This window comes from Toxoplasma gondii, chromosome V (genome assembly GCF_000006565.2).
Source record: "Toxoplasma gondii ME49 chromosome V, whole genome shotgun sequence".
In the NCBI taxonomy this organism is placed as follows: domain Eukaryota; phylum Apicomplexa; class Conoidasida; order Eucoccidiorida; family Sarcocystidae; genus Toxoplasma; species Toxoplasma gondii.
The window spans coordinates 223607-245581 of NC_031472.1; the positions used below are offsets into that span (position 1 = coordinate 223607).

General features: G+C 53.6%; 3 protein-coding genes across 3 annotated transcripts; all 3 read right to left on the bottom strand.

Annotated features, from left to right (window-relative positions):
* Nucleotides 1-428: 428 nt before the first annotated feature.
* TGME49_220230 (leucine rich repeat-containing protein) lies at nt 429-11597 on the bottom strand. The gene is made up of 9 exons (XM_018779877.1): nt 9689-11597; nt 8121-8423; nt 7056-7716; nt 6327-6491; nt 5738-5885; nt 4124-4835; nt 3343-3425; nt 1681-2447; nt 429-1355 (listed from the first exon to the last, which is right to left on the bottom strand). The coding sequence occupies exons 1-9, from the start codon at nt 10265-10267 to the stop codon at nt 1135-1137; spliced, it is 3639 nt and encodes a 1212-aa protein (XP_018637829.1). The 5' UTR covers nt 10268-11597; the 3' UTR covers nt 429-1134.
* Nucleotides 11413-16857, bottom strand: TGME49_220240 (hypothetical protein). The gene has a single exon (XM_002371508.2). It carries the CDS (start codon nt 16182-16184, stop codon nt 14604-14606), a length of 1581 nt encoding a protein of 526 aa, XP_002371549.1. The 5' UTR covers nt 16185-16857; the 3' UTR covers nt 11413-14603.
* A 257-nt stretch (nt 16858-17114) lies between these two features.
* Nucleotides 17115-21928, bottom strand: TGME49_220250 (Nucleotide-sensitive chloride conductance regulator (ICln) protein). Its single transcript, XM_018779878.1, has 5 exons — nt 20987-21928; nt 20300-20437; nt 19895-20003; nt 19366-19501; nt 17115-18624 (listed from the first exon to the last, which is right to left on the bottom strand). The coding sequence occupies exons 1-5, from the start codon at nt 21117-21119 to the stop codon at nt 18520-18522; spliced, it is 621 nt and encodes a 206-aa protein (XP_018637830.1). The 5' UTR covers nt 21120-21928; the 3' UTR covers nt 17115-18519.
* Between the last annotated feature and the right edge of the window lie 47 nt (nt 21929-21975).

The window sequence follows — 21975 nt, forward strand, 5'->3', positions numbered from 1 at the left end:
ATATTTATATATTTATTTATGCATGTCTATAAATATTTACAAATATCTGTCTGTATTTTTGCGTGAAAGAAAGGTGGATAACTGCATCAGGCACGGTTCGATGCGTGCGATTGCATATTCATGCATGTACATGGATTCCCACGACTTCACACGTGAGAAAAAACAAATATATATACATATATATATAATATATAATATATAATAAAATATATATAATATATATATAATATATATATTATGTATTATTCATATATATTATATATATATATATATATATATATATATTGAAGCATGCATGTGAGAATAAACAATTCGCGTATGAATTGCACGGATTTGCAGAATTTATGAGATTCTGTGAAACAAAGGCTACGCTTGTGCTGGCGCATGTTTCTTGTGTTGCGCTCACGCAGGAAGAGAGCCTGCAGAACGGTGAAGCAGTTCCTTGTCTTTGCTGTTCAGTCGAGAAAGAAACAGACGGAAAAAGAACGGGAGAAAGACCAACGGAAAGGGAGGGTAAAGGAGACACAGAGAGAAGGAGCATCAGAGAGAGAAGAAGGTATAATGGAAAAAGGAGAGAACGCGACTGGAAGAGAACTCCAAAGAGGACAGAAACAGACAGAAAGAGACACAACAGAGAGGCGAATAGAGAGAGGAAGACCAATCGTTCGTTTTCCGCTGGAGCCGGAAACCGCAGGAACTGCTCCGGAGGCTTGTTCACAGGAAATAAAAGAAACAGTTGCATGCATGCACAGCCTTCACACGAATGGCATCGGGAAGCCGAAAGGAGCAAGCCGAGAGAAAAGGAAGTTGCAATTCCACTTTGGATGGAAAGGAGCTGCTCTGCCCTCAAAGGGAGAGAATGCAAAGAACGTGTAAGGCGCTGTGCTCAGATTTTTTTCAGCTGCCCCGTCAATAGAAACGCCGCCGTGTATATACACAAGCACCGCGAGAAACGCTCGATGAGCTTTACAACGTCGTGATTGCGGATAAAAATCGAACGTACCGCACAAAGACGCCCTCCCCCCCTACTCGTTTCTCCTTTCGCTTTCTCTCCATTGCATTTTCTCTCAAGTCGCCTTTTCGTTTTTCCCCGTTCCTTCCTTCTTCTTTCTCCCTCTCGTTCTCGGCCTCTGTCTAACTGTCTTCCTCTCTGCTGTTGTCTGACAACCCGGTCTCGCGGTTGCTTTTCTGTTTCTCGCTGTTGAAACTCGTTTTCTCCTTGCTTGTCGATCTCCTCTCGCTCTTCGCCTCACTCCGGCCTGTTCTGCCTGTTCTCTCCGACGTCTCAGGCTCCGACAGCGTATGTAGCCAGTCGACAGGATCCTGCAGTGGCGGCAGTTCCTCGGCTGCGTCTGCTGCACAAAAATGGCACATCGCATGCATGGACTGAAGACCGAAATCAAGGTTGGCGAGACGTTCGGCGACGTCCACTCTGGGTCTCCTGCCTACTTGTCCTTCTTTTTCTCTGCGTGAGCAGTCCAACCGTCCGCTTTCTCTCCTTCAGTCGGTCTTGAGCCTGTTCGATGTTTCGCTCTCTAGCACTGTCGTTTCCGTCTCTCTGCAGTGCGACCCCACTCTCTCTCTCTCTGGCGCGCTCTACGGTCTCTCGTTTCCGCTCTTCCTCCACCTTTCTCCTCTCTCCTACGTTCCGCGGTGTCGCTTCCGTCCGCCTTCCCTCACCGTGTGTGTCGTCTGCCTTCAGCTGCGACAGCAGACTTTTCTCGAGTTCCTCGCGTTTCCTCTGCAGGAGAATTTGCTGCGCATGCAGTTCCTCCAGCGCCTTCAGCTGCGCCTGCTGTCTAGGCGGGAGAATTGGAGACAGCTCCCTAGAGTAGAGCGAAAGCAGCTGCTGCTCATCTTCTAGAGCCTCAGCTGTGGGCGGCGCCGTCTCTGTCCGTTCGTCAGGCGGTCTCCACGCAGCGGCGGAACCTCCAACTTCCGGCAAACGAAGCGTCTCCAGTCTGCTTGTCTGACTGGATGCCTCTCCTGAGCTCGAACTACCTCGACGCCTCCTCCCGTCCGCCGACACCGCTGCCTCGCCAGGCCAGTCGGACGCGCAGCACACTGCATGCGCGCCTGCCTCCCCGCCGCCGCCGCTCTCCTCAATACCACCGGAGGACGCCAGCGGCGCCGATGAAGAACAAGAAGAAAGGGGAGAGGCGGAAGAAACGGCGAGCGGAGAGGAGGGACCCTGTGGCGGTGTGCAGGGCGCGTCCTCTCTGTCGACGCTTTCTTCATCCTCGTCCAGGCGAATGGCCGTCAGAGGAAGTCCGCGAATGCAGAGCGCGTAAGGGAAGGTGACGGGGAGAGACGCCGAGGAAGGAGAGAAAGGAGCGAAGGGAGAATACGAAGAAGAAGGAGAGGCAGAAGAACAGAAGGAGGGGAAAGGCGAGACGCGCGACGCAGCCGCAGCTCGAAAGAGATCGACGGTTGACACATCCATGGAGCTGAGGAGGACCGGAGAGAAAAGGAGACAACGGAGACAACTCAGGCGAAAAGCAAAAAGCAACAGGAAGAGGCGCAATCAAGCGCTGGAGATACAGCAGGAAACACGAAGGAGACAGAGAGGAACGGAGACAGAACAAGAAGAGAAAGACGAAAGGAGAACGAAAACAGAAAGGACATGAGGAACGAGAATGAAAAATGCCACCGTTTGAGAAAGGAAGAAAAACCAAACACGGATCGACTCTCAGAGCTCAGAAAGAACCTGTCCATGTGACCAAAAAACTACCCACAGACACTTGACGCTCACACAAAACCTGAACGACGTAATTCACAAATCTTCAGGCGACTTTTTAAATATATATATATATATATATATATATGTCATGTATTATGTGAAACTCGTTATGTATGTTAATGTTCATATATATATATATATATATATATATATATGGATGCGCGTGCGGGGCAGGTGCTTGAAGGAACCGAACGCCTTCCGCGGCTCCACTTCAATTAGACGGACCAACCAGCGCATGGGGCCAGTGCATGCATTTCAAATATGCATGTCCATGTATGTATGTATGTATGTATGTATGTATGTGGGCAGGGAGACGAAGAGAGACCAGAGAGGAAAGGACATGCAGATAGATAGACAGATAGATAGATAGATAGATAGACATATGAATTTCGAAAGAAAGAGAGGGAGAGATGTGCAAAGATACATAAGTATGTATATACAGAGGTACATAAAATTGATGTAGATGCATGCATGTGCTCGCGGACACACTGACTACATATATATATATATATATACATCTTGCATATTTATGTATATATATATATATATATATATGGCTTCATGGCGGTGGCAGCGGCAAAGGTGATTCTCTGAAGTCTCACCAACTCGAGACGTCGAGGAAAAGAAGATGCGGAAGGTCGGGAAGAGCAGCAGCAAGCGGTCGCAGTGCAGAGCCGTCGTGAGGCTGAAAAAAATTCAAAGGATCTGAAGACGCGTTCGTGGAATCGAAGAATCTCTGCAAGACGCAGCCTTCCACGTGGTGTCGATACAAAGCGGCATCTGTCTACATGCATGCGCGTTCAAGTGGTGATATATATATATATATATATATATATATCAATACATATGCATCGGTATGCATACAAATAAATATATATGCACATGTGTATATATGTAGATATATATATATATGTATATTTCTGGATTTAACTGACGTTGGCATGTGCAGAGCGTTGAGATAGATGCGGCTGCATACACAAAAAGTGGAGAGAAAGATTAAGTGGATCATACCCAGAAAATCAGAAGTATAAATGCCTGAATTTGTGAGTGTGTGAATATACCTACAGGCGCGTGTCGACGCACGTGTGAAACGAGAGAACTGCTTATATGCATGCATGTAGCAAGGGAGAAAGACAGCCATTGGCAGATATACAGAAGTACGGATAGACATTGACAGATGTAGAGAGAAGAAGGTCCAGAGAGATGGAGAGATTATGCGCATGTAGACAACAAAGCTCGACAGAGACAGATAGACAAATGTGCGTAACTTTGGATGTATTTCTCATGTAAGAAGAAGACTGGATGCCGGAGAGCGTTGCCAAGCCGCGTGAGAAGAGACGAAGGTGCAGAAGAAGCGCAGAGACAGAAAAAAGACTGTCGCACCGTGGTGAAGGAGAGATCGAGCATCCGAAGGCCGCGCGCGGGGGTGCTGGCGAGAGAGACCGACGCAAGTTCCATGTCCAGACCTGCATGCAAAACAGGTTTTTTTCCTTTCCCTGCTCCCGCCGCGTCTTCTGCCTCTCCCCACAAGCCTCCACACACCTCACACACATCCAGAGACGCGGCAGGAGACACCGACGAAGCGAAGGCTTCCTGTCGAGCTAGGACGTGGAGCATGCATCTTCTTCGAAGCGAAAGAAGCCTCTGCCGAGCAGCGGGAGCGAGCGACATACGCGGAGAGAAAGACGAGGGGTCGTTGAACGGATTGGGAGGTGACCCCCACCAGCAGCAGCAACACGGTGGTCGTCTCTGCTCCGCCAGACGGCACACGCACTCTGCAGATCCCTGCTGGTTCTCTCGTCTCGTCGCACCGCCTTCGGTTGCCTTCGCTGTCTCCGCGCTCTGCTTTCTGGTCTCGGCAGGTCCGCATTCTTCTTCTCTCTTGTCGTCTGCGCGCTCTTCGTCTTCCGCTCGGTCTGCGTTCACGACTTTCTGCTGTTGAATTTTGAGAGCTTGAGAGAGGCGAAGCAGCGCGGAAGGCTGCAGAGAGTTGTGAGCGAGAACAAGAACCGACAGAGTTGTGTTCTCCTCCAACGCCGCAGCCAGCTGGTCCACCGCCTCGCTCGGCAGCATGCAGTTCGCTACATCGAGAATTCTGAAGTCAAAGAACGGTACGCAAAGGCCTCAGCAGTGAGTCTCCAACACCCGCAGCAGGCGGTGCGTGTCTGGGAGAGAGAAACGCCACGAAACCTGTCGACAAACTGCCTCAGAAGGGCGCCTGCAGAGGAGCGAGAGTCCCCAATGGAAACGGAAAAAACATCGCCGGCACTTCCACGAAGCTGGACTTTAAACCAGGAAGCTCCGAGACAGCGAGGAAACCAAGAAAAGAGAGAAACGGATTATCTCGTCTCCCTCACCGCAACACCACACCGACGCAAGCGCGGCCAGGCACCTTCCAACTTCGAAATGAAGAGGGATGGAAAAACGACTTTATCTGTGCATGTATACGTTTCTAGGTTGAGACCTAAACCTCAAAAATATCCCTGCGCATGCACATGGTCTAGAGCATAGGATCTGAAGCATCTTCAGATGCGTCCGCATCTTTGGAGAGACGCACACAAACAGAGAACCAGTCAGGCTCTGACGTCTCTGCAGTCGCTTATATGTGTACAGATATGAGTCGGTGCATAAGTATAAACGGTCTTGATACATCGCGATACAGCGACACACTTAGACGCATATATGCAAGAAAAAGAGGTCTTAAAATCTACAGGTGGATACAAAACCTGGCACGCCTAGGCATCTCCGTGAACGGTCTACAGAAATATGCACAAACATCTACATATATATATATGTATATATATATATATATATTTAGAAGTACAGACGTCGGTGGGTGGACAGAAGCGACGGGATGCAGTGAGGCAGATACTTTAGGAGCCTAGAACGACAGCGTAGTGATCTCATGGGTATGCGGCGGAGCCCAACCACGATGGCAGACCTACACAGATCGACGTTGCTTTCCCTCAGGTGACGAGCGCAAGCGCTGAGACGTACCGAATCGTTCGATTGGTCAGGAGGAGCTCGGCGAGAGGGAGGACCTCTTGAAGGTCGTTGCATGCAACGTTTAATTCCTCCAGCCGGCAGGTGGGCGAGGCGAGGCCCTCGCAGAGGCGCCGGAGTCCCACAGCCGTCATGCCGTTGCCTGGGAACCCACCGAGAGAAAAGGAACTTCCACGTTCAAAAGAGCCAAGACCGACGGATTGCCTAGCGCGGGAGCACGGCAGACACCACAGGCTCCCTCTGGTTCGAGGGAACTGGAGACATGGACTTTCGCACAGGGTGGAACGGGGGGGGGCGCAGCAGGCGGTTCATCCCAAAAACGAAGACCGCGGAGGAGGCTGACAAGGCCTGTGAAGGCGAAGACAGGCACTGCAGCAGACGCGCGACAGAACATGCCAACTCTTTTTTCGAGACGCCATTCGTCGCCGTCCAGCTCCACACCGAGGCCAGAAGAGGCAAGACGCCCGAGACGAAGATCAGAGAGTAGAAGAAGAAAGCGTAGATGAAGACGCAAAATGCGCAAGACAGACGTCGTCTTTCCTCTGAAGAAGACTTTACAGACGACATGTCGTTCCCGAGTCACCTGCGCAAGCGAGAGATCGAAGAGACGAAGTTCCTTTCAGAGCTTCCGCGAGGATGTCGACTAGCTGGTCTGCGTAGTGAACCGAGCCGGTGGGCTCCGCGCCTGTCTCCTCGTAGTCGGCGAACGACCAGGTGCAGTACGACAAATTTAGCTCTTGCAGCGCTCCTGAAGAGACAGGAACCGACTGCGCCCACTCCGAACTCGCCAAATTCCAAGAGACACCAGTCCTCTCAACAGAGAAACGCGTCAAAACCGACATCCCTCTAAACACGGCAGTAACCTCGATACGTTCCCGCAGCTGCACGAAGCGCTAGGGAGAGTGAGGCGTCGATGTTGCACTGGAGAAGAAGGCAAGCATTTCAGGACATGAAGGAGATCCAGAGAAGACAGGCGTCTGTTGATGTCGACGCGCATGGAAGGAGACCTGTATATCGGAGAGGATACATGTGTGAAGACGTCGAAGGCAATCGAGAGGAGGTACTTTCTAGCCATGCACAAACGCATGAACCACTCGTCGATGGCCAGATGACTTAGCACAACGAAGATACAGATGAACAAACGGAATGTAGGTAGGGATGGTTTCCTTTCTCTGCGTATATCTGTTGGCCTCTCGACAGGTTTGTGCGAGAACGTTGGACTCTGTATTGAACTTCCTCCTTTGTCTCGCACTGCATTTCCCCTCCTTCCCCCGCGTTCACACCCAGTCCCTGTCACTCTTCTTTTGTTCACCTGCCGAGGTGAGAAGGTGGGCGAGGCCTTCCGCGACGCAGAGGAGCATTTGCAAGTCTCCACCAGTGAGGCTGTTCCGGCTGCGCGCGTCTCTCTCGTCCTGGAGGCAGTAGTCATCGAGTTCATCTGACCATTCTTCTTCGTCTCTCCGTTTCCTGCTTGCTGGCGAGCCTCTTGCTCCGGCTCTTCTGCCCTCGCCTCCTGGTTCCAGAGCCGCGCTCTCCAGTCGCCAAGCGTTCTCCTCAGCGTCCGCCGCAGGGCTCCCGCGTCCTAGCCGAGACCTCTGGAACGTTCGAAACAAGTAGCCTTTGCCGTTTCGCTTCGGCTTCTCCCCCGCCGGCGGCGAAGGCGCAGCAGGAGACTGCTTCTTCAGGGAACACGATCGAGTCGCAGAGACCGCACCCGCTGTCCTACAGGAAGAAGCCGAGGAGGAAGAAAACGAGCGGAGAGAGTGCAAAAAGGAGGCGCCAGGCGGTTCTTGGACGGCGCAGCTGGGCGGTTCTTGGACGGCGCAGCTGGGTGGGCCGGGGGAGATGTCTGTATGGGAGAAGTCGAGAGCCTTCAGAAAGGACTCAGTGGCCATGAGAGGCAGTAGACCAGCGCAGCCGCCACCGACGTTGCGGAGGTACAACCGAGCCGGACAGCTGTTGCACTTGATGGTCTGAGTCAGAGTGGGGGCGCATGCACGCAACAAAGAAAAGGCAGAACGCTGCAAGGACGAGGCGCGTTTCACTTTTCTGGTGTCTCTTCTTCTCCAGGTTCTCACACTTCGGTCGACACACACACTGCTGCTCTCTTGGAAGCGCGTCGGTCTCCCCTTCTTATCCGTTTGTAGTTTTTGTGTTGTGTCGCGGGTCTGTTTCTCTCAGGTCTTCCTCACTTCGTCTCCTACTTCACTCCCGTTGTCTCTCAGCCTATTCCCCACTCAACGGCTTGCTGTCCTCTTCGTTCGTCTCTCTTCTGCTGTCCTCCACGGTCCCTCTTGACTTCCTCCCTCTCGCTTCTCTCCCCGCCTCCTCTGGCTGGTCTCGGAGTCGCTGCTTCGTTTTCGCTGTTCTTTCTGACCTCTGCAATCGCGCAGCAGCCTTCAGGACCGACGAGGTTGTCCGAGAGGTCGAGATGAAAAACTTCTGATGGCTCGTCTGCATGCGTCGTTTGGCCAGCGCCTGCCGCTCCGGGTGGCTCGACATCCCTCGCGAGCTCGCGCCTCGACGCGCCCTGTTTCTGCGAGGGCAGATTGGAGAGGTCTGGGAAGAACGCTTTCGCCGCTTTCACGATCGATACAGCCGTCAGGCGGTTGCGGCTCAGACTCAGCACCCGCAGGTGAGGCAAACAGGGCAGACACTCTGCGAGGATGCATACGCTGTCCTGAAAAAAAAGAGAGGCCAAGCGAGTTTCCGAGCCGTCTGTCGACGCGTATCCCGGTCCTCCCCGCAGCTGAGGAGAGCACAGCCTGTGTCGCACAACGGATGCACGCTTCTCGAAGCTGCGCCTCCTGTCGTTTTTCTTTACTCAGTGCATGCATCACAGCGTGGTGGCGCAGCAACCGAAGAGAGACAAAGCGCAGGGGGGCAGCACAGGCAGGTACCTGTGCGAGCGCAGCGTCGGCGAAACGCGGAGAACCGAAAGGTCCTTTGCAAAGGATGCATGCATTTGACATGTAAAATGCAGCACCCACAGACACTGAAATGTGTGTGCGTGTGTATCTCGCGTTTGAGAAAGGAGTATAAACGCTCGAGGACAGAACAGTGCTCTGCAACAGTGAGGCTTTGTGAAGCGTGATGCGCGATATGTGCTCTGAAGAAAAGAGGCTGTCGTCGACTTTGATGTGCAGGCCGTACGACATTTCTTCACTTTTGCTGCGCCTCAAAGGCCTCGGCGAGAGAGCCGGTTTTGCGAACACAGGGTGGCGCTCTCATCGCTCTGTGGCCGTCTTTCCACTGTAGCAAAAAGTTGCGAAAGAACTCAAGCTCGGCAAGAACCGAACTCTCCAAGCTGTGCATTGGCACCTGCAGCCGCTCTGGCGTGCCATGCAGACTCCAGTTACCTCTGCTTCGCACGGTGTTTCTGAGACGCCGGCGACCCACTACCTCGAAAGAACGCGTAGCTACCGGCGCGCCAGAATCTCTCAAAAGCGACCTGACTGCTTGGATGGCGTGACTGCTTCGAAAAACTCACCGAAGAAGATGTGCAGCATTTCGGCCGGTCTTCAGCTTCAAACCTTTCCATTCAAAAATCTCACCTGACCTCTCGACGTCGAGAGATCCACCGGATAAAAAATAGATTCGAAAACGGCACAGGGCGTTTGTCTCCGTCGACCCGCACAATACAAGCAACTCCACATAGATACACACATATACACTACCTATCCTATTTATACTGTATTTACCGTACATAGTGTATGTACTATATATATATATATATAGATATATAGATATATAGATATATGTATTTTTTGTGCATGTCTGTGGGTGTGTATACTGAGAGAGACGAGTAGATAGGCAGGCGCAGATCGATGCGCAGATCTGGAAACGCTGTCGTCCTTGTGGCTGACTCGCCGGCACCCCCCGCGCGGGCGCCGAAGGTGAGTGCATGCAGTTGGCGGTGAGCCGCGTTTGTGCCCGGTTGCTTACGTCTGTCAGCCGGTTATCCGAGAGGTCGATAACTCGGAGAAACGTCGATCTGAGCATGCATGTGACGAGAATCGCGAGGCTGTCGTCGTTGAGAGCCACTCCACTGAGGGCGACTCCCAGAATGTCCCTGTCTGGTCGCTCTTCGTCTTCTGCTCCGTCGGATCGTCTCCCGGATGTCTCCCCCGCGCGATCTGGCGCGCCTGTCGGGAAGATGTCGTCCGCGCAGGCGTCGCCGCCCCGAGGCTGCGAGCGGCTCGCGCGCGCTCGATACTGCGCGACTGCCCGCGCATGCAAGGCCGCCACAAACTGGGAAGCGTCTTCCTCAGTCAGCGTCGGCGCGCGGGAGACGAGAAGGCCGCTTCGCCTCGTCTCCAGACGCAACGCGTCCGCGGGCAGAGCCTGGAGCGGCGGCAGTTCCAAGCCGCGCGACGTCTCGGGGGACATGCATTCAGGCTTCGCGACGTCGACGCAGCCGAGCGCCGCCTCGCCTCTCGGCGCCGCGTCGGCCGCTCGCACAGAGGCAGGAGACGACGGAGCAGACGAGGGGAAGAAGAGCGGGGTTCCGAGTGGAGGACGCATGAGGGAGAAGACGACAAGGTAGCGGTCGGACGGGGAAGGAGCCGCAGAGAGATTGCGGTCGAAGGAAGAGAGAACAGAGGTTTTCGGAGGGAAGAAGAAGTGAGAGAAAACTCGAGGACGGCTGAAAACAAGCGAGTGCAACCGGAGAACGCAGAATGAAGTGAGTCGCTCAAGGCGCCGAGAAATCAAACATCGTGGCTGCGAAAAGAGCGAGAGACATCCATGCTTTTATTGTCCTCAACTTGGTGTTGCATGCGTGGTGACTCATATTCCGCTTCTTATCGATGAAAGCGCACTTGTCCCTGGGTCTGCAGAGACGATGCCGCTGAGGCGATGGAGGTTCCCAGCTGCACATGCGAGAGTGAGGATCCTCTTCCGGTACGATGGCACACAAACTGACGAACGAAGGGGTGCAGACGTGGAAGCCGTCAAGCGATCACAACAGATTGTGACGTTGGCGGTCGGAAAAAGAAAAGCGGAGGCATTTCTCTTTTCCCTGTAATGCGCCGCATCCGATGGCTTCCTGATGTCGGCGCAGATGCTGCGCTGGCGCTCCCTCCTGCAAGCTGCGGCCTATCTGTGGACCGCGTTTTCTCGGGGCCGGCAGCCGACTCCGAACAACTTATACGCGGTAGAGAGCGGGGAAGACGGCGAGGAGGAAAAGAAAGAACGGGAAAGAGTCGAGGCCTGAAAGCCTCCCCATGTGTGTGAGTGCGGCAGAGCAAAGGCGGTTGAGTCCTTCTGAGAAAAGGTTCGAGAGGTTTGACCCTGCGAGGAGAGAGTGCATGCGCGAGGCGTCGAACGCCTGTGCGGCAGGCCCCTTGCGCCGTCGCTGCTGGCTGCCAAGATGGGGAAAAGCCGAAATTTAGCCTGGATAGGAGAGAAAAGCAAAGGATCAATTGCTCGCTTCGAGGAGAGCATCGATAAGAATCAAACACCGACACAGGCGCACAGCGCGGGTCGACTGTCCGCGCAGCGGAAAACTGGCAGGAAGGTAGACAGACACCGGCGGCTTGCAGGGGAGAACCGAGCGAAGAGGATGGAGAAAAACACCACAAACAAGGTGATTAGTCTCGGATCCGTGAAAAGAAGAGACTTCCGCGCCACGCAATGATGCGGCGAAACCAGCGCCGTGAAAACGTCTGGGTTTACGCGTTCGCGCAATGTCGCACTGTGCACATCCTTGTCAGTATCGATGCTCGCTGCTCGGTGTGTTCTGTTGAAGGTCCGAAAGCCAAAGCGGCGTCTGGAACAAGAGGTGTACTAGAACGCTACCCAAGTCCAAACAGTGGGAACGGGAAGATTTTCTCGCATTTTCGCTGAATCTCGTGAGCGAGCGTCTCTGTGAAAACAAGAGGGTGCCAAGAAATCCTGTTCCACTGGGAGAGACCTCTCACGCACGAGTCTCGCCTACAGCTTGTCACAGATATCTGGTCCGGTTTTTCGTTCAGAGATACTTTTCTCACGCCCTGCTTCCTTGATTCTGGCCGGAGGTACGAGACGCCAGTTTGAAAGGGCCTCAGGTTCAGAGGTTCCTTTCGTGGGTGCATCCACGAACAGGGATGTTTACTTAGTATTGGCATAGAATCACCCTGGTAGTAAGGTCTAATAGGATAGGAGCCAATGAAAACCGTATATGGTGTTGCTGCTTGTGAATTCGCGCCACCTGCACTAGTCAAGGAAACAACAAACTTTGCCTGATGGACCGTGCCGGGAGGTCTCGAGGCATGCGCTCGGTGCCGTGTTGTTTCAAAGAAAAGGCATGTTCAGCCAGGAAGTTCATTTGGTCCGATCCTACGTACCCAGTGATTGATGTACGTTGTGGTTGAACACCCTATCTGCTGGATTCCGCCTGGCACTCGCGTGGCACTCTCGGTCGCGACAGGGCTTTCTCTAAACCTCAGCCTGAGACTGGGTATTCAGGATAGCGACGACCTCTGCATGAGTGGGAACGATACGCGAGTAGCAGAGAAAGGCACATGCGTTCGAGATGTCCTCTCCACAGCACTGCAGACAGTTTGTCTGACACGTTGCGGACGTGGCAACGACTTGCTAATTGAATGGTAAAAAGTTCTCGAATCATCGGTAGGTTAACCGCTACTGCTGACACTGTGTTCGTAGGGCCTACGCCAGTTTTAGCAATACTAGCAAGCCAGTTGTGATATATATTTTGCAAGGGGTTGGCTGTAAGCGAGTTAGACGAATGCCCGCTCATCGCTGTTTCGCTGGTCTCGTTCTTTCCTGGTGAGTCAGAACGCGCGAAACGGTTTCCTCCCTGGCGAAATTTACTCTCGAGTCCAGAAGGCTTTCCTCGCATGTGTGACCTCACCTCGGAACGGCATCCCCTGAACCAGTAACTGTAGGGGCTGTAGTGCTTCAGAAAAAGACCGTCAAAATGATCCAGCAACAGCATTGACCGAGCACACTTGTGGGTATTCGGTTAAAGCGCCTTTTCCAAATTTCTGTCTGCGGAAGGATAAACAGTGTCGATGTTTCGAGCTCCAAGCGACGTGCCTGAGGCGTTGCGCTTCGTACGACTCGTGGGGTTGCTGACGTGCGTCAGGCGGTTCCGCTGGTCTCACGCGCCAAATTGATCTTGGTCATTATCAGTAATCGTCAAGTGTTGGGAGTCGTCCTTTTTATGCTCAGTCCGAGACGACTTGTAAGAGATTTTGTCGGCATCTAATTTCGGAAATAATTGGCCAGACACCGCCGCAGAACGGCCCGCGTCGACTCTGACTTCCTTCCGGAGGCGTCGAAATGCACCATTTCGAACATAATTCGCGGTTAAATTCCGGCTGTTTTATTGCTGCGCTAACCTGTAAGCATTCCTATTGTGTTTTCCCTCTCTGAGTCGTGTATGTTGCGGCTGCCAGGAGATCTCAAACGCGATTCGCTAGGCAGGACAACTATGATTGACGTTGCCACGTAGAAATTTGAGCAGTCCTCCTCACCGTACCACAGGCAGGAATCCAGGCAAAACCGACAGGGTGCAGAAAACGCAAGCAAATTGCGATGAAGCCTAGCTGGCTGCGTCTACCTTCGTCTGCTGTGTTACATCCCCAGTTTTCTACGTAGTGCCGCGTTCGTCCGTTTGCGCACCTTCTCGGACCCTGCGCGGATACCTCGAGAAGTGTACAACACACTGAACCGTTTTGGATGCGGGTTCCTTCTTAATGAGCCTGTTGCAACTGCAGAATGGACCCACGACGTCCTTAGTAGGGAAACAAGTCTCAGATACCAGACGACGGTAACTATGCGTCATGCAAGTGTTGGTGCACCCCTGGATACATAGAAAGCGCGGAGTAAAGGTGCCACAAAATGATGTACTTCGCACGTCACAACACGAGATAGCCTCTGTCTGTGGTGCTTGAGGAAGAATGGCAGTAATATTCGCTGCTTTGCTGAGTGCCGAAAGTTTGTTTTGCGAAGAGAACTGACGTTGCCCCGGGGCATGAACTTGATCAAGTACGAACAGAACAAATGATTGTCACGTACTTCGTCCAAGGCACACTGCGCTGGTATTATCATCGAGACTGCAGGTAACACAGACCGCCATTCTGATATGCAATGACTTGAAAAACGCGGAAACCATCAATTTAAAAAACCAACGACGAATCGTGTCGTGCTTAAACATTGCCGGGTTAATTCCAAAGTTCCAAGGTGACCTGGGAAGTTGTCCCGTCACCTATATATTCATTTTCATTAGTTTCAGGGTGGTCGACTTAGTACATCCCCTTCCTTTGTCGCCAATCACTTGCCACTCTCACGCCTGACCTCTCAGTGTGTTGCGTGCTACAACAGCACCTTTCGTAGGATTGATATGGCCCGACGGTTGGACCCTGAGCACCCCTTCGGCGAATTGCTAGGAATTCACTTGGATTTTATATGAAAAAACGGTGAAGAGCGTAGTCTGACTTTCAACGATGTTACAACCTGTCGGCCGGTGGCTCCTCGCGTCAAAGCACTGACTGGCTTCCTCCAACCGGTACCTTTTCCAACACAGCAGTCACGAGTTCAAACCCGCTCTAGCAGGAATAAAGAGTCACAGTCTGGAGCCGCTGTCGGAACTACAGTTTTGGGGTCCTTCCGTGCCTATCTGCTCAGCTGTAGCATCCCTAATGCTGGGACCTACAACAACACACCGCCGTTTACACGTGCCTAAAGCGTGGAGGAACATCCACACATGCTTCCAGTTCACGTAAGAGGAAACAAAGATTCAGATACTCTTCCATGTTCAGCAAGGGCTGGTGCAAACCTTCTGTTGCTGAGCCGGCGTCACGTTACAGCTGCAAACATGCTCTCCCGCCCTTTCGAGCGGAAAGGGTGACGGCGATCACCTGCTGTCGTCTTGGTCTCTACCGTCTAAGTCACGCGTCCCCTCGCCAGACGGGGCCTGCGGATGCTGTTCTTGACTTTGTGGCGGTTCCCGAGTACGACTTCCTACACGCCGGGATGATGGTGTTCCGTATGGTGGCACCCACGAAGGTTTTGGTGTGAAGGGCTTCGTCCGTGGGCCAAGAACTCCTGGACGCTGCTCCGGTTTCCCGGGAGGACCTGGTAACGGCCCTCGTCCAGCCGATGCTGCATGGCTGCCACCCCTTCCTCGTAGCCCCCCTGTCGGTGAGGCAACTGGTCCCCGTGGGGTCTTTGAAAGGCTCAACCGGGTACCCGGGCTACGCGAAGGCGACCCCCTTCCACGAGAAGGCCCTCCGACCTTATCGACGCCCGTTCGCCCTGGCGGCGGCTTGCCATCGCTTCTGGATGTCGGCGCTGCTTTCCCTGGAGGCACCCCTGTTTGTGGGGAGGAAGCAGTAGTGGTACTAATGGGTGCCTGTGCCTGCCTCCCTCCTTGCTCCGGTGAGCTGCTGCCCCCCACAGGTCCCTCTTGCTGCATGCCTCGTGCAGGAGCGCTTGGCGTCGGTGAGTCACCATCTGACGGTGAAACTGAGCTGTCGCCCAAGCCGCTGCTGCCTGACGACGAAGAAGGCCCACCTGAGTGGATTATGACGACGTCACCCTCTGGCCCGCTTTCAGAGCCCACGAAAAATGAAGCAAGACGCGGGCCTTGCAGTGGGGACGGTGATGGCGGCGAACGTTTTCCGGGAACGTGTGTTCCGATGTCTCTTGTCGGGGATGTTTCCTTTGGAAGCGAGCCCTTTGCGCCGCAGCACGGACTTTGTGTGTCTGCTGGTACAAGGACAGTCTCTGAAGGACTCCCCGTTGCAGGTGTGGAATGTAAAGGCCCCTCTACGGGTTTCCCCCCAGATGCTGGAGAAGGTGGTGATCTGGAGGCCGAAACATCCAAGCCTTGACGGCCGTGTACTTGGCTTGCTTCGTCACTACTACCCGATGGACGGGTCAAGTCACTTCTGGTCCCCAAAAGAGAGGATGCGTCCACCCTATATTTCTTGGACCCATCGCCATCGTCGGCTTGGTCTGGTGAAGCAGGAGGTGAGCCCAGAGGAAATCTTTCGGGACTCCGACTACCCGAAGAATCGCTTTCCCCCGTTCCTCGCTCAGGAGCAGTCTCCGGCGAGCTGCCTCTTTGTCTATCCTCATCGGGGGGTTGACGCCCCCGCCGAGAACCATCCTGAGGACGCCTCCGGAGGCCGTACTGGAAAGCGTAATACCCTAGGAGGAAAATAATAATGGCCGACACGGTAACTCGGATAGGAGCCGAATAGCGCCGAAGAAACCCTTGCACTCTTTTCACCAATTTCTGGGGTCTGGAGGTACCGCCAGAGCTCATGACTTCAGTGTCATGAAGCACAAGGGCAGTGTCTCCAGCCTCACTTTCTGATTCGGCAACAACCGCGGCATTCACCGGGGAACCATGAAGTGACACTACATAAATCAAAAACCCCAGCAACCCGACCACCCAGAATAACTGGACAGAACGGTGTCTGACTTCCATCACGATATGCCATTCACAAACTGCAGCAGACCAGAGAAGTGAACGAACAGCACGCGGCCGAATCGCCCTGGCCCACTTCGTGCTGAGCGGAGGCAACAAAGTGCTTCCGTTGACGCCCTGTGAACCTCGTGACCGAAAGAGTCCTCGCTGCAGGAGCCCGGTCGTCACTGTTCGCGAATGCAGAAGAGACTTCCCTTGGAGAAGGCGTTCTGGGTAAGTCTAACATCCAAGGCAAGTGAGCGCTAACACGTCTCTGAAAGAACGACGTTCACGCGAATGTTCACTATACAGAGACGAGAGTGCTTCGCATCCGGTGTCTGAAATGAACTCGAGGCAAACGTCAGCAAGTCTGCAGGAACTGCAGCTTATAAACAAATTCGATTGAAGCCTGAACAAAGGATGTCGGAGACAAACGACTGCCGCTCGTACTGTAGCTTGTCCGTGGCGGGGAATTTGAAGATGGTCTTCACCTTTGAACAGGTGGGAAAGACTCTGCCGACCGTACCCGGCGCTCATGGGGCGGTTACGGTACCATCAGAAACCCCTAGCTTGTTCTCCGGTACCCTGAGACACGCGACGCGTCGCTAGCTCACAAGGCTCAGTGGCTGCCGGGAACGAGTTGGTGTGGGGTCCGCAACATGTCTGGCACATGAAAAAGTAGTTTTTCGCGTGTCTGCGATGTACACTGCGGGGGTAGTTCACTACCACATGGCTGCAAACAACGGCAGCAAGACCCACTGCAACGACACATGTGGCGGAGGACCCGGCCGTTGCGACAGTACACTTGCGAACCGCCCGCTGTTTGATTCTAATTGTTCCCGCCTGAATGCAGCGGCCACAGTAGATCAACCCAACTGAAGCTGTAGCAGACCATCACCACGCTTGTCGTACAACCTAACCTTAAATGGCGTCTCTTTTCGTTAGCGAAGCCTACAGCAAGGTGGAACCTGACAGTCGGCGCGTTACCTATGAGCCAAGGCATGGGCGGGCGGCCAAGGTCTGTCACCTTGTGGGAATCTGAACTACAAATGTGGATGTTACGAACTGCTATTCGAAACCGACAAATGAGTGAAGGCACCGCAGTCGGGACGCGAGATGAACTTCCCGCCAAAACTCGAGACACGTTATGCTCGTGAAACGGCTGCACTCAAGAGCGCCGGCGCGAGGCGACGTTATCTGCGTCACCGTTAGGCTCAAGAGACCGGGAGTCGAACACACTCGAAACTGCACAATCCGTCTGTCTTCACCTAGGAGGAAACGTGTTTTATGTATCCTTTGACCCCGTGGTGTGAAGGCGCATCTTGGCTGTGCACGTCGATAAACTTTCATTCGGTAGCCACCTGCTGAGTGCTGGCAACATGTCGCCGAGGGCATCGACTCCTCGTCGGCGTTTCGGGGGTCTCGGTACTGAATGCCATCAAGTCGTCTCTACCTGTCCTTAGTTTGACCGTCTGATTCGTTCTCTTTTCAACACTTCTGCCTCAGTCCCCCGCATTTGCAGCGCCACTCGTCGCCCTCTTTCGCGCGTAGCTCTACCTTGGTCCCCTCTTCCGACTGTTTCGCCTGTCTACGGGCACTGTGCCTCACTTTTCTCCGATACCTGGTGATTGAGGAGCTTGGCAGAGGTGCGAACGTCTGTAGCCGAAGGGGCATTCGATACGTATTGCAGAGCCAAGATTCACGATAGTGCGTTCACATGCTGTGTCATCACGTGACAGTCCAACGAGAGGCCCCGCTGACTCCATGTTTGAAGGACTTTAGGGATCGGTTACTCTCTCACGAAGCTGTGTCCTTGCGTCGCTGATTTTGAGAAGCGACACAAATCTTCAGCGGACCTAAGCAGCCTGGAAGCCCGTAGCTGTCCCGTACCTTAGGTGCTGTGAAACCTCCGCGGCGCCGGTGCTGTGGCACCCGCTTGCTGCGGCATTTGTGCAATCCACCCGCTGTTAAGCAGTTATTCACAATGGTAGGTACTTTTTCGCTGCCAGTCCTTTCGGTCCCGGCCCCAAACTGTTTCGAGGGGTCCTGGTGCACTTTCGAGGACCCACTTGCGCGCACTCTAGTTTCGAAAAGAGGCACAGAGTGTCTCGCGAAAATCAGGTCCACCCATACTCCAGGATCCACAAGTTCGATCACGCCGACTCGCGTGGCTCCATGAACACATGCGAAAGTTTCTTCAAGCTGTTTCATGGCATTTAGCCGGGGAGTGTGCACTGAGTGGAAGCCGCGCTCGTGTTCAAGATACGGCGTGTCACAGAAAGGGGGTTCCATCGAGACAGAACGGTGTTTCTAGTCAAGTGTTCAGCCTGCGTCTACATGCGTTGTTCAACGCTGCCTAGTGTCCGTTCGGCATCATCCGCGCATCCTCCGGTTCGCCGGCGTTTCCGTCCTCACCCGCGCCGTTTCCAGTCTGACCGTCCTCGACGATTTCCCAGCCTCCCTGCATGCACGACCGCATGGAAAGTGCCTCAATTTCGAATGAGAGACCTTCCATATGCAAACGAACAGTTTTTGGTGTCAGAAGATACACAACGTGTCCTTGAAGCGATTGGCGGCCTCCTCACGATTCCTCGCCTCCGAAGAACGGCCAACAAACATCGAGACTGGAAGATTGTCTCTGTCAATAATGATTATACTCGCACCTGACTACAAGTCTTCTCCTATTGTTTCCACAGGTTCTCAAGGTCCCATAGACACTCGCAATCAGCAACACGCAAGCGACCTGACCGCTGTGTTCGCGCTTCCCTTGCACCGTTGTGGTCTGATCCGCTCAAGCATATGTTTCATAAGCGCCTAGTTGGTGCGTAAGCACTCATGCTTCTGACCTCGAACCGCCGATATCACTATTGGTGCACAGCAAACGCATGCATGTACAAGTAAAAGAACACATCCTTGCACGGATGATTGCCTGCACTTTCTGTCTGAGCCCCTGGAAACCGTTTTGGAACAGAAAAAATTTTCGCGCGGTTGATACTAGTGAAATCCTTCCTTGAGGGCTCGCCGGATGGTTCTACATCCTGAGGCCACTGACTGGCTATTTGAAATACTTGCTGCGTTTGGTGTGAGTGATGAATGGAAGCCATAGGCTGCGTCTCAAGCACAACCGATGGGAACCTAAATAATGCCGTGTGCCATTTAGGACGCCAACACTTTGAGTTCTGCGCATTTATCCAGAACTTACCGGCAGGGACGTTCCTTCTCCCAGCCCGTCAGCCTCGATGATGAAGTCGTCCTCATCGTCGTCTCCATCGTCTGCGTCGGGGTCCGGATTCAGTGCAGCCATTTCGGACATGATTTTGAACAGCGAGTCCAGTCTTCTGGGCACAAGGATACCGGAAATGGAAAAGACGCAGACAGAATAGATACGTCACAGTCTTTCTCAGCCAACAAGGAAAGTCTTCGGCAACTGCCACGAACACTCGCGGACTCGAGACACCTCGCAGTGACGATGAGTTGGTTAGAATCAGACGTAGGGTGCTCAGTTGGGTTTGTACGTCATTCGTGGCGAACTCGATGGCCTGTAGGAATCTCGTAAAAACCGATGTCATATGATTCCATCTCTATCCGACGTTCCGCGAGACACAGAACGAAGCTACCAAGAAGAGACAACTTCCCACAGAGCACGCGGGAGGATCACTAGACGCAAAGTCGTAGGCATGCCTTGTGCCGGCGCTGCGCCGACCTCTCCCTCTCTGCATGCACCCGCCTACTCTGAGGACGTAGGAACGATCCGCATTTCTGGGATGACGTAGTCCTCGTCGTCCTCTGCCGCCGCATCGCTCTTCAGCTGGCAGTAGATACACGGCTCGTGTCCGCTGTCTGAAAAGCCGCGCACACAGACAAGACAGTGACTGACCGTGGACCAAGTGAACTGGAGAAAGACGAATGCATGCGCTCCCCCAAACGCCGCCCGACTCTGCTTGCACTCCGACACCTAAAATCACGAGGTAGAAAGGCGAATCGGCTTCCGTCCGAAACAGCTGCGGAAACATCCGCAAATGGATCTGTGCGTGCGTCGATGTTCGCAGGCGCAGCTCCATATACATGCATATTTACAGGAGTCAGGCATCGAGACCCCCCGTGAAAGACTCTGTTATCCGTTTCTTTTCTCGCACTTGGATCTCGCGACAAAGCGTGGAGCACAATTGAAGGATAGTCGACCGAGATGTCCCTGCGCTGCTCGTCTCCAGAGGCGGCGCCTGGCTTGGCGAGCCACGCAATACGTCGCGAAGTGATGTAGAAAGTCCCCACACCTGAAAAAGCAGAAACGAAAAAGACCAGAAACAGCGCAAGCAATTGCGAAACCGGAACGTCCGGTGAATGTGGATGTACATGGCACCGAGAAAATACAAGGGGCCCTCGGACCGAAGCCCCAGCGAAAAGGAGTTCCTGGGATGCTGACTGTATGACTCCAACTGTGAAATTCAGACATTCAGGTTCTTCATGACTGCTGTACACCACCCCTCTCCCCACCGGACTGCTTCAGAAGACGACTACAAATGCTGGAGGTTAACATCCTGCGACGTCAAGGTTCTACGACCTGAACGCCCCCAACTTCAGTCTTGAAGGTCTTCTCTGCACCCACCCCCCGTTCATCTGTGTTATCAGACCGTATCAAAGACGGTACTTCTGCTAGAAGTAGGATTCCACGGTATCTCTCCATGCAGGTTTGCTCGCACCACTGAAACGCAAGTAGTAGGCATGTGAGCCCGTACGACAGGCTCTGAAAGGCGAGCCAAACTGAAACCCAGAGGACAGCTGAAGACCATGTGTCCACATAACAAAGATCTGAGAGAGCTGACCATGATTTTCACCCTGGAGAATAAGCTTGGCGTCGTCTTCGCGGCATGCGATCACCTCCTCGTCGCCGTGAGGACCCTGGAGAATCTGCAAACTTCCGTCTGCGTCGCGGGCGGGTGACCACTGGACCGGCATTTCGTTTTTCCCCTGTCTCGAATTTCCTTGTTTTCTCGATCGAAGAAGGCGAAGTGCCTTCTCGCGCTCTGCTCGCCTCGGAATCCGAGCTGCTGGAATCTGCGTTGCCGTCTGTGTCCTTCACTTGTCCGCGGAGGATAACTGTCGGAAAAGTGTCTATCTTCGCCAGTCGATTTCCCAGTAAAAAACCGTGGGACAGGCGCTGCGCGGGGGCGGCGCCGTTGTCAGCAGCTGCGGTCCGCAGGAAGTCAGTCTTTTCGCGGGGCGAAAAAAAATTGCTCCAGTTCGCTGGACGACGCACTACGGAGACTCCGTTCTGAGGAACAGACGGTGAACGTACTCATTCGCGTGCGGACGAACTTCCCTTCGCTTCGATTCTTCGCGTCCGCCACGATTTCTTCCCGGAAAGAGCCGCCAAACGGCCAAATAGAAGAATGACCCTCGTGCGCTGCCTCCAAGAACAGCCGCTGCGACGAGACGCTGTGCCCAGATGTACTACACCGGAGGGCGAGGGGTTCGGAAGATCGGACGCAAAGCGTTGAGCAAAACGTTTTCTCTCGGGCTCTGAGGAGGTTCGCTAAACAAACCGTTCAAATTCGAAAGTGAAACGGCGTAGAACGCATGCTTGACGCCTGCACGGAGAGTGCACTCAAAACATCCACAGACAGCGGAAAGGGCCGGCGAGTCCTCAACAAGAAGCGTCGTTGTGTCTGGACGTTTAGGGAGTGGGAAATCGAAAAAACAGCCCGCAGAAGTCAACATGTTCAGCATCGCGAGACTCGATGTGGCAAATCGCAATGGGACTGGCGGTCGGCATGCGCGCATGCGCGCATGCGCAGCGGTCCGGCGGAAAAGC